Raw genomic sequence first — 12,691 nt, 5'->3', positions numbered from 1 at the left:
TTTTAATGTTAGGGTAAAGTTCATCGTCATCGAGTCACTAATATTAAACTTATAGAGTTTATAAGTAGGTTGATTTTTGTTGATCCATAGTGGTCCCAAGTATTTACCTTGTACCTTATGGAAAATTCGTAAAGGAGTCGCCATCGTAAATGGACAGTTGGTCTCACGTTGAACCTTATTTCAGGAGTGTGTTGGAGAAAGGTCGTACCTGAAAGGGGAGTTGCCGCATTCTTGATTTTGACAACTATTTTGATGGTTGAACGCAACACTGTAGTGTTCGCAAGTGTGCGGGTGGATTTATTCCGTCATTTAGACCGAAACCCTACAGGTTTTGCACAACCATCAAAAGTGGGGTCAAATCAAAGGATGGCGGTCACTCTACGGTTCAGTCACGTCCGTCAGGGGTGTCCGTGTCAAGTTGGCCCTTCGTTCGCCACCTGCAATCCTTCCACTTATATGACTCTGAACTGTGAAGCCTTCGTTCGCTTCGTCGACAATAACGACACATCTGTGTTTACGTGATAACGCTCTAGATCTGGTTCATCAGAAACAGTCTTGTCATAATGCGAACATTGGTGATGATATACGCCGACTCTTCTGCACTCGGGGGCTTAAAAATATCGAGATGTGATCTCAGCGTTCTCCTCACCTTCACAAGGCTAGAGTAAACACAATCGTCACACCTTATTGAGATATATAGAGCTGAAGGTCATACGGTAATGAGACGTATTACATAAGTACGTAGCAGGTGTGTGCAGTCTCCCGGTTCGAGAAATGCAACTTTATGTCTCTCTGTCTCATACGGTCTAGTATAGACCAATGCAATCGTGGTCATCAGATTCTCATCATTTCCTGCTGTGCAGGAGTGAATGGTACAATATACGTCACGATGTCTTAAGGAACTGCTTTCGTCGTGTACAGCAAGGGTATATGGTTGAGACGCCATAATCTGCACTCAGTACACCAGGTTCGGCGGACTTTCCTGTTTCGTCACCCAATCTCCTTGTTAAGTTCTTCAGTTTATCTCTCGTCGCAGAGTATGTATAGAGTTTCTTTAGGCCCTAGCACTCATATCATAACAAGACTCCATCATTCTCTCTTGGAAAGTGTAAGATAAGGTCATACAGACTTAGGAGATTTTCAGACCACTCAAAACACTTTAAAATGACATTCCAACACTAACCCATTCACACACACGTTCATACATCGGCCTTACAGAGCAAGAAGGGGTTCAATATCTTCAAAATGCGGACTGGAAGATTCAGGTACATGACCACTAATCCTCCAGTTGGTTGAAAACCTTCTCCGCCTCCTGACCCGCCCTAAATGGTTAACACCATACTTGCACAAGGCAGACCTCATTATTCTTTCAACACTTTCATTTAAGTCATTAATGTTATCTCAGTAGCAACAGTTTGCTGTGTTGTTATGATGCTCAACAATGTCTAAAGGAATTCGAGGCCCACAAAACAAACGCAGTCCAATGAACAGCTTACGAAGGTGACACCGAAATAGGCCTAAGATAAAAATTCAAAAGGCTTAAGCTGATAGGAAAGCTTATAACAATCCTTATGACAAGATAAATGGCGATGCTTCATGGTTTCTGATTACACACTTACACCCACACACACATTTGTATGATCTGTTGTGTTGACGGTTGTTTCCAGCGTGCCATAGGTTTTTCCACTTGTGAGTAGGAAACATTCTAACATCTAACTCAACCTGAAACAAGAAAGTTAAACTCCCCCAAGCTAGCGCAGTGCTAACCGCTAGCTTCACTTTGTGCATCTCTTCACACCTTGCTAGCATGCCGGCCCAATGCCTGGTGGTAAAGTGTGCAGCTGCTGGTTCCTGTAATGTTGCTCATAGTCATATCATTTTCAGTGGTGAGTTACACCTTTGCACTCCCTGTGTGTCATCTGACCGCTTCTCAGAATTGATTATGATGCACTTATGTGGTCAGACCATTTCTGTAAGCTGTGTACAGTTATTAAAGGGGAATTTGAGGTTTGATTAAGCAACGCTGACATCTGTTTCCAAAAGTGTTGAGCTTTTGTTGATGTGGTTTCTTATCAGTCTTGATCTGTAGCCCAAACTCCTCTTCTGGTTGGAGCAAGTTCACCTTAACTTACACAAACCGTGCAGAGCCAATCCTCCAAATGATCGGGGTGTCTTTTTTTGGCCTGACGTGAGGCCTGTTGCTAGGGGAAGGCCTGCAGGCGGGAGGCTGGAGGGAGGGTCAGATCTTTACAAAGCCAAACAGCTGAAGTGAAGGCCCGCTGAAGCACTTGCAGCTGCAGCTGTCAGTCACATGGCTTACAGTAAAATGGGTGACAGTGAGAAGGGGAAGAAGGATGAGAAAATAGGGAGGGAGGGAGTGAGGGGGATGTGAGTCGTGTCAGATCAGGGTGACATCACCAACATGTCGAAAGAGGAATGGTGGAGGAGGCAGCAGGAGGGTACGAAAGAAGGCGAGCTCATGCTTACGGCCCGTCCACACAGCAGCGTTAAAAAAATCTTCCAACGCTTCTGCCCATTGACTTTGAATGGGGGTGACGTCCCTTTGCCTCGCTTTTCGCCGAACTGCATTGTGGGGAAGCAAAGCGAAGATTTCCAGGATTTCCTAGATTTTCAGGATTCAAAAGTTGAGCAATGTTCAACTTTTGAAGCTGAGGTGGAAGCGTCAGCCAATCAAATCCCGTTTATGCAAATCTGACAGTAAAAGCACTAGCCAATCAAACCGCGTGTAAACTGGGAGAGACATGGGAGTTCATTTCCTCATATTCCAAACGAGAAATTACGGTAGCAAATCACCCGGTTCTTTACGACCAGTAACTATTTACCGGGATACAAACAGGAGGAACCAGGCATGGAGGGAGGTGGCAGAGACAGTGGGTGAAACTGGTAGGTTTTCGCCTGTTTTGGGGATTTTATATATATATATGTATATATATATATACATATATATATTGCTCGCATAAAATCCCCTGGGATTTTTGCTTTGTATGTCGGGGGCGGGAGATTCATGTGATTGGTTGTTGGTCGCGTTGCTCGCAAAAAATCCCCAAGCTTTCAGACACGCCCACCTCCAAGATTTTTTTAACGCTGCTGTGTGGACGGGCCGTTAGGGTTATTCCCAAAATGCAATGCTCAGCCTCCCCCTCGCCAACCATCAAGCACTCCGTAGTGAGACTGTGTGTGTGAGGCTGGAGTGTTTCTGTGCCATTGGTGGAGTTCGTCTGGAATGTCGTCTGACTACAAGTTTGTGCGAGACACTGGTTAACACACACACACACACACACGGACGGAGAATCTGTCTTCAGACCCTTATCCCACAGTAAACCCGGCTGAGGTTGCGGTTACACGAGTGTATCAGTGTGCTGATGTTAAACGGCAAGTTTCCAGGATTTCTGGCATTCTAATCGTTCAATTGAGTAAATTCCTGCGGTGACGGGCGGTACTGGGGAAAAGTAAAAACATTGTAATCGTATATTTTTGGTTTTAATCACTGCAATTATCCTACTTTGCCACACGCCGGACTCAATAAAACTCCTTGAAATAAGTGAGACACTTTTTAGAGAGAGACATTTCAAAAATAAATATGGTTGCATTTAACCTGTGATGCAAACAAACTCTTTATAGACGTTTATCATCATTTCTATTATTAATGGTACTAAATATGACTTGAAGATTTTTATTTCAATCCAGCAGCTGTCAGAGGTGCTCATTTTTAACTTTTACAAAGATAATCATCAGACTGAAATGTTATCAGCACATTGATATTTGAAGCTATCTGACTCAGAATCTCCGAGAGCTGACACTTACAAAGAAGCCGAGTCACTCCTGTGGACGCGCCCCATATAGGAAAATATAAAATAGCTCAGTACTATTAAAATTAAAATAAAGGAGTAGGGCTAAAGAAGAAGGAGTGAGCTGGACTTATTTTCCCTGCTTCCCTTTTCTCTTTGTTTTTAATCTCATGCTTGGTTGAGAAGTGACTTTTATTTGGCCTGTTCTCCGCTTCCTGTAGCTTTCATCCCCTTCCTTAAACTGACATGTCCAGCAGTTCTTTTTGATTACTGCCGTTCTCCTGGAATTCATTAGATACAGATAAGCCTGACTTTATGATTGAAGAACTGTACTTGAAACTTTTAAACTATCATAGATCCATCACAACAGAAACATATAATAATAATAATAATAATAATAGATTTAATTTGTTAGCGCTTTTACAGGTGCTCAAAGAAGCTTTACAGATAATAGTGAAGAAAAGACTGCCAAGGCACACGAAAGGAAAAACAAATAAATATATAGTTAAAGTTAAAGTTATCATCAACAACACTCTTAAAATAAAAAGTCACAGGACAAACCAACCAAATGCCAGGCTCCCACAGTCCCACAATGCACTTGGTGAGCCCAGTGCCATCCCGCAGACTCCCAGAATGCCTCAGCAGGATGCCCAAAAAAAAAGCAACACTTTTAAAAACACAGTGTCAAAGTGACAGCAGAGCAGCACAAACTTTCCCATTGTGTTCATCGCCGGGCCAGCCGACATCAAAGCGCTTCTTTAAAACAGCTCGGGATAGAAATCATATGGCCCGCTGGATGATCTGATTTTGAAATAATTCTCCTTTTGTCCCCACCGCCGGCTTCAAACGCGAGGGACGGGCCAAACATTCGGCTCCAGAGATGACACTGGAAACTGTGGAATGGGCTCGCTAGTGTAAACCGCTGTTGCACTTTCCATGCATCAAAAGAAGTGTCAAAATGAGCCGGGCTCATGCTAATCAGATGGTCAATGGGGCAGGGTAATGAGATTTGGAATTAAGTGGAATCAAGGCGAATAAGGCCCCCGGACATCAAAGGGAACGAGGGTGAGCCGGGCTTGTCTTTATCAGAAATGTCTCCGGCCGTATGATAATCAGATTTTATAAACGCTACTATTGTATGCGCGGACTTCAAACGCGACAAGGCTTTATCCGTCTCTCACACACAGCTGGGCCCTGACTTTGGGAGGGAGAGAGAGAGAGGATCTGGGTTGAGTGGTGTAAAGGAGAACGGAGCGAGAGAACGAGTGAGGGAGGTCGGCCTCTCCCACTAGTTTGAGACTGATCTGTTTTTCCCATCAAAGGTCACCAGCTGTTGACCCCTCCTCACCCCTTCATCTCCCCCCTCTCTTTCTCCTCCCCCATTCTTTCCCTCCCCCATTCTTTCCCTCCCCTCTTTGCTCAGGCTCACTGTAGCCACTGTCTGTTGCTCTGTCCCATGTGTGCGTCTGTTATTTGTGCTGTGTGTGTGTGTGTGTGTGTGTGTGTGTGTGTGTGTGTGTGTGTGTGTGTGTGTGTGTGTGTGTGTGTGTGTGTGTGTGCCTGCTTGTATGGCTCATTCTTAACCATTTCTGCCACTGTTTATTCAGGTGGGCCACTGTGGTGTGACCCCTCCTCCGCTCAGACACCAATGAATATGTGTGTGTGTGTGTGTGTGTGTGTGTGTGTGTGTGTGTGTGTGTGTGTGTGTGTGTGTGTGTGTGTGTGTGTGTGTGTGTGTGTGTGTGTGTCCTGGCTGAAGGCTAGAAAGGAAGCAGGAAGGAGGGACTGACCTTGTTTTGACGAGTTTGACTGGTGGAACACCTGCTCTCTCTCTCTCTCTCTCTTTCCCTCTGGCTCTCTCTGTCACACACTCGTACACACACCTTGCCGAAAAGTCAAGAGAACAATCTCTGAACTTTAGAACGAAGGAAGTCTTTTGTCAAGTCATTTTCACATGCTGTCAAACCCTCTATTGGTGGAGGTAATTGATCTTACCATACAGTTGAATCGGCTTGTGATGCAGGTCATAGACACACTGCCTGTTGTGTCTCATGCCTGCATATTGTGGGAATGGCTTGACTTTGGGTCATCAGTGTGGATCATCAGGTTTGGACCCATTTAGGACAGCTCCATGTTGGGACATGTGGGCATAATCGCATGGCCTTGGGGAACAGAAGAGATTTAAATACCACATCTTGCTTAAAACCAACAGCTCAAGAACAGACTTCATTTGTAGCTTTCACATGAAGGAACCCCCCGTACATGAAGTTATGGCTGTTGTCACACACCTGCTTTCTTAGTGCCAAATGAAGCTCATTTATACGCTCTCTTTCTTGGCTTTTCACTAACCCGTTTTACATAGAGATCGCTGTAATACACTTAAGATATCCTGCCATGCCGGCTGTCCCTGTTCAGCTCTGTGACTATCTCTGTGGCGGGCAGAGGGTAAGGGTCAGAACAACACTGTCCCCCAATCTGTGCTCGTACCCTTTATACGACGCAGAATAACATGCCCTCTTTTAATAGTCTATGTGAAAAGAGCTACTCTCTCACTCGTTAATCGTGGCTTTTTTAGTTTTTTTTTTTTAGACCAGTCGGGTAAATGAAAGTGATACCAAATGAAATTCCCATCCCTAGTTAGCACCCAGGCATGTGTCAAATGTGGCACCCGGCAAAGGCTTTCATGTGTGCTCGGATAACACTGGCCATCACGCTCATGTATGCACACATGCCTACACAGACACAGACCTGCTGTAGCAACATGGATGCCTGTGTGTGTGTTTAGTGTTTGTCTGCTTTGCATATTCTATATGTACTGTAAACACCTGTCTGTATGTCTGTCAGCGTGTTTGCACTAGAGTACGGCTGTGTCTGGGCTTCTTATGTGGCCTCTGGCAGTCCATAAGCTCCTCTGACACGTACGTTTGTGTCCCGGTGAGTGTGTCTATCACTTTGGCCGACCAGCAGTGTGTCTCGTAAGTCTGCCTTCTGATTCTCCAAAATTAAATAGTTAGTCTAACACTTTCTTGAGTGGAGAACCTTCAAATTGGAGTGGAGAAACTTCCCATTTTAAACTTAGAAGGTGGATATGCCATGTCCCCCTCCTGGTACAACTAGATTCATTTTCAGATTTCCCACCAAAAAGTAGTCATTTTAATGTTTTGGAAGCCTTTTCAAGATGGTTGAGTTTCGGTTCTTATTTATTTAGTCTTATTTGGCTAGAACTTCTTGGAAATCACACAGCCCTCTCCCCATTCCATCACACACTGAAGTACTCCAAAATTCCCCTTCGAGTGGCTGTGGTTGATCACCGAGGCCCCATCCATCTAACAGATGTATTTTGCGTCTAAGCTCTGTTTAGAACCACAGGTGTCCTTGGGATTGTTTAAAGAAGGCCAGCCTCTGTTGGGAAGCTCTTAAAGTACACACTTTGTGGTGGATGAAGACCACTTTATTCTGTGTACTCTGCTCTCTTTGTGTCTGAGAGTGGGTTTAGAGAAGGCGGGGGATTCGGATTGTCTTGTGTTGGTGATGGGGAAAGGACAGTGAAGTTGAGCAGGGTGATTTATTTTCAGGTTGTGATATGGACACTCGGTAGGGTGGAGTTGGAGGCCTGTGAGTTGTTTCCACACGGCCCTAATGCTTTTTTGTATGTGTTTTTTCTATTTTCCAGCCATCATAATAAGATCCGCAGTATAGACGGCAGGCGTACCAGAGAGCTGGCTTCTGTGGAAACCCTGGACCTGAGCAATAATGATATCACTGAGCTGCGAGGGCACTGCTTTCCTGCAGGCCTGCAAATCAGACACCTGTAAGTTCAATCTCTAATTATCACCGTGACACCAATCTTTAAAAAGAAAGGCACTTCAATCAAATAAGATGATATTTAACTTAAGGGGTCAAAATAACGTTTTCTAGGGGAACATCTCCCTAATAAAAGTGCAATTCAGCATTAATATCTTATTTTTTACTAATATATAATAATAATAATAATAATAATAATAATAAACAGTTTATATTGTAATTTACAATATATATTGTTGTTCAATGTGCACATGATTACTTTAACTAGGTTTTTTATAAATATGTTTACTTTAATGTACCTTTTTATTGCACATTCTTACTTTAACTTCTTATGTTTATATAAATACTTAACATTCAAATATTTTTTAGATTGATTTCATTCTGCAAAAGAGCAACTGTCATGAAAATCAATTTCCCCAGGGATAAATATAGTGATCTGATGAATGTCATTGATTGTGATGTAATATTGCTTTTTAGAAACGGGGCCCTTGAGGTTTGTTACAACTCTCTAATGCCACATGGTACGGTTTCTGCCTCCAGGTACCTTAGCAACAACAAAATCTCTTTGTTGGAGCTCGGAGCTCTGGACCATCTGGGCGCGACTCTCCAGGTCCTGAGACTGAGCCGAAACCGCATCAGCCAGATCCCCGTGAAGGCCTTCCAGCTCCCCAGGCTCACCCAGCTGTAAGTACCACTGGATTCCATCACGACAACAACACACAGTTATGATGATTTTGATCTGCAAAAATTAAATATTTCCGTCATTTTAGCCTGAAAATGATCCCAATCGTAGCCTAAATGAAGACATTATGGAATTGAAAGTATTTAAGAGTTGAATCGAGCAGTCGTGTCTGTTGATCGAACTCTGTGTGTTTACCGTTTAGAGCGCTATTAGTGTGAGCTACACCTTTAGGGACGGATAAGGTCTGACTAGGCAAACACCGGAGCCACATTGTTAGTGATTTATTGCCTTCTTCAGTAGTTAGCTCATTCCCCGCACCATTATCTTCAAACCCCCCCCTTCGGCCTCGCGGTGAAGTCGACCAATTTGTACCTCAACGCCTCCTCTCTGGAGACCCAATGGACTCCTGCAATGGGAGTCTTCCCCCATTGTGGCTCCAGGAGCTCCCCCAGGTGCCTCTTTGTTGGACAGGTGGCCCCAGTGACACTTGTACAAACTTATGAGGATGTTTATCTTTGCCAACCAGAGGGCTTTTAAAACCTTCGCATACCAAATGTACAGAATCACTGCAGAGAGGTCTCACGCGTTATATGCAAGAATAAAACAAACTGGTGTTAGATATGTTATAGTTCAATTGTTATTTCATAAGTTGTTTGTAAGCTACAGCCTGTGACCTCATGGCACAACTGGAAAGGACACCACTGAGGAAAGCCTGTTAATCTGGGGGTTTGTTAGCTACACAATGCTCCAACTGAAGCGTGCAGGCTACAGGACTCCTTAGTTTTGACTTCAGTGTGATGGATGGTAATATAGAATGAGGGGTGAAACATTCCTCAGTCAAAAAGAGAGTGGAAAAAAGTGTGTTTCCTGCTTTTAAGATGTGGGTAATGTTTTTGACAGATTCTTACTAAGAATGATTAATTGCCTTACAGTTTTTTCCCCATGATCAGTTTGATGCATTTCTTCTGTCTGTCCCGCAGTGAGCTGCACAGGAACCGTATCCGTCTAGTGGAGGGTCTCACCTTCAAGGGTCTGTCCAGCCTGGAGGTGCTCAAGCTGCACAGAAACAACATCAACAAACTGACCGACGGCGCTTTCTGGGACCTGGCCAAGATGAAAGTCCTGTACGTAAAAAAACAAAAAAAAAACTGAAACAGTATCAATAATATATTTACATGAAATGACAAACGTGTCCATTTTATTCTTTTGCACAACTGTCCCTCCAGCTCAGAATTAAGAAAACGTTTACAATCAATTAGCACCACCTAAACTGAGCAGTTGCTAAATAAACTTAAATACTCACCTACCAAACCGTATAAGAGCTTTTTGTCCCTTCCTGAACTTTCCCACTCGCAACCACAACAACACCCATTCCTGTAAACCTGCCATTTCTACACTTTACTCCAATTACATGCAAAATAACAAAGTAATTGTCACAAATTGCATTGCACTTGTCAGAAACGCCTCTGCCAGCTGAGCGAATTGAAATTCCCGACATCCTGCTGCCCGTAAACCATTTTTTCAAGATCCTGCAAAAAAATTCACTAACACTTATTCTGCTCGTTTTTCACTCGTGCAGTCACCTGGACTACAACAGCCTGACGGAGGTGAACAGCGGCTCCCTGTACGGCCTCTCCTCCCTCCAGCAGTTATTCCTCAGTAACAACTCCATAGCCCGCATCAACCCTGACGGATGGAAGTTCTGCCAGAAGCTGAGGGAACTGTGAGTACAAGCATACACATGAGCCAGAGCACCTCCTCTCGCAAAAACATTAAGTAGATTGATAGCTATATTTTCTAAGCCTGGAATGATGAGTGCAGTTGAAGAGAAGTCAACAGAGAATGTGCTACATAGTTACACTTTTTTTAATCGTGAAGAAGCAGAAACATCACTTTTTAAAATCTTTCCTGTCCGTCTCTTGGGATTTAAACCGTTTTAAACCTATATCCTGAGAATTCAACACTCCCCACCCACAACCATATCACCCATCTACCTTCCCTAGGGTTACATGACATTGTGCTTTAACACTCAATACACCACGCTATTCTCAGAATAAGCCTGTTTATCCTATAATTAGAGCCGGGCTCAACAGCACTCAAACCCTCCGACAAGACGTTTTTGTTCTGGATTCTGAAGCGCCGAGGGTTTGTCAAACCAGCGTGTAATCCTCTAGCGCTCGTGTTGTGGTAATTACACCGAGGGATCACCTTCGCGGCCTTTGTCTACCCAACGGAGAGTTATTATCCGAGAGTCTTTCCTGTTCGGCTGACACGGCGGGTGCTATCGCTGCTCTAAAGTGCTCTGCTCAGCTGAGGCGTTGCTAACTGCGAGGCGGCCTGGGGTTTCCGTGGCGCCGCTGTTTGTTTATGTGTAACAGTCAGATGGGATAAAGAGGTAGATGTTAGCTTGCTCTCAATGCCGCTTCCTGTGCGCACGTCTGGGAATGACAGATTGCTCCCAGCGCCATCCCCTGAATCATCCCCCCAGGCAGCGGTTATTTATTATTTCTTTCTAGAATGACGATAAACCCCCATGACTGATAGAAGAGAGTGACTCGTCCTTATGAAGAGCCTCATATTGCATTCCCAAAGCTGGCAGCGAGAGGAGAATCTAGGCTGCACACATGACTGGTCAAGCAAACCTGAGGCCACCGAGACAGACAGCGAGGGCCACAGGGAGGGCAATGAAATGCACAATGCTGCCTTTGACGACTGTTTGAAAGCTACTTGTTGTTGCTTATAATCAACAGGTATTACATGCATGCTATGAAACAACAGTCAGTCACTTTTTTTGTTGAAGAAGCTACTGTTTTTGCCCCATTTGGATATCCTTAAGCCTGAGCCTATATGAAAATATGTAGCATTTTGAGGGCTGCAGTACCCTTAAGCGTCATTATATTCCCCTGGGGGTTTACCACACACTCAAGTAGGCCTATAAATGGAGGTTGTAGACATGTAAAGTTCCAACCGAGAGTTTATTTTCTTCCCTGTCGAAAGGTTAAGACCTCGGCTGAGCTCTAAACGTCTGCTAAGCCCATTCTCTGTTCACATCTTGAGGTGACGGTGGAACTCACAATGGAAAAACACATTACCGAGTGGCAAATAGACATTATATCAGCCGTGAAATTCAAGTCTAATGATGTCGTGAGCTGCTGCCTCAGCGTTTTGCCAACCTGTCTTCTCCTTCAGGACCTCACACAGAACACTTCTCTCCCCCCCTTTTTTCCCCTCTCGTTCTGTCTGCCTGCCGTCTGTCTCACACTATGATTCTCTCTCCAGGAATCTGTCCTATAACAACTTGACTCGTCTGGATGAAGGCAGCCTGGCCGTGCTGGGAGATCTCCACTCGCTCCGTCTGGGCCACAACTCCATCAGCCACATCACCGAGGGAGCCTTCAGAGGCCTCAAGTCCGTACGCACCCTGTAAGTACTCCCACCCAGCCCCCGAACAACCCACTCATTACGGCTTTCCCCCCTGCTGGCAATAAGGCTTGGATGTTCCATTTGGGAGCAATGAGAGCTGAGATGACTTGTATTGGTTTTGCCTCTGTGATATTTGATATAACTCCCGTCATTAGACTTCAGAAAGCGGGAGGAGGTGTTTACTTTTCAACGGTTTTGATCTCATTTGCATTCATGACTTTTCCTTTTACTCTTTCGAGGCGTTCATGAATCCCTTTTGTTGCATTTTCTGTGGAAACTCCTTCTTTTTCCTGCGTCTTTTCCCCACTTTGTTCCATTTGTTTGGTTCTTGTTATTTTTCTCTCCAACAAACTTGGATCTAAAAGTGTTCTGTGTCGCCCACCTCCCTCAAGATCCTATGACAAGCCATGAATTTAGACAGAGGTTTTCTTTCCACCTTTTTGCACAAAAAGCTCCAAACAGGAAGGACAAGGAGAGAGTGAAAGGGAGAAAGTCAGGGGGATAAATCCAGGAGAAAGACTTGGGGGTCTTGGGTTCCTAACCAATGTCCTTTTGGCTGTGCCTCGTACCAGTGACAGAGCCAGAGAGGGGAGTCGTGCCAGAGCTCGCTAGACAAGCTCTCACTAACAGCAGGGGGGGGCAAGCCAACGCACAGAAGGGTGAGACCAGCGACAGATAGGGAGCTGACAACATGAGACCTATCATCATGTTTTCCTTCTCCATCTTGATTTGTGTGCATGATCTCTCCTCTTGTATCACCGCTGCGCTCCTTGTCTTTGAGGCAGGCCCTAATCTAATCAGTGGAGGGGAGCGCGGGCCTAGGCCGGGCCCTGAAAAGGGGCCGGGGGGAGCTTTAATTGGGCCCGCGCTGCTGGTCTTGCTGGCATGGGGCTGGAGCCTGCGACGGGGTGTGAAAGCTCAAAACAAGCCAGCCTGCCCTCTAATTCGGCCACAGGGGTCGTTGGCTCATCAG

The 12,691-nt window shown here is 44.9% G+C and overlaps 1 protein-coding gene across 1 annotated transcript in view; it reads left to right on the top strand.

The window, feature by feature from the left end:
- Positions 1-12,691, top strand: part of lrig1 (leucine-rich repeats and immunoglobulin-like domains 1) — a 35,422-nt gene that overhangs the window by 12,738 nt on the left and 9,993 nt on the right. Inside the window, exons 4-8 of the mRNA XM_010794531.1 lie at positions 7,483-7,620; positions 8,154-8,297; positions 9,276-9,419; positions 9,875-10,018; positions 11,575-11,718. Of these exons, the coding sequence (XP_010792833.1) occupies positions 7,483-7,620; positions 8,154-8,297; positions 9,276-9,419; positions 9,875-10,018; positions 11,575-11,718 (714 nt within the window). The remainder of the gene's footprint in view (positions 1-7,482; positions 7,621-8,153; positions 8,298-9,275; positions 9,420-9,874; positions 10,019-11,574; positions 11,719-12,691) is intronic.

The sequence above is a fragment of the Notothenia coriiceps genome, unplaced genomic scaffold, assembly GCF_000735185.1.
Source record: "Notothenia coriiceps isolate Sejong01 unplaced genomic scaffold, NC01 NC01_scaffold00037246, whole genome shotgun sequence".
NCBI lineage: Eukaryota > Metazoa > Chordata > Actinopteri > Perciformes > Nototheniidae > Notothenia > Notothenia coriiceps.
The sequence above is the reverse complement of the archived record's forward strand: the minus strand, read 5'-3'. Positions and strand labels throughout refer to the sequence as shown.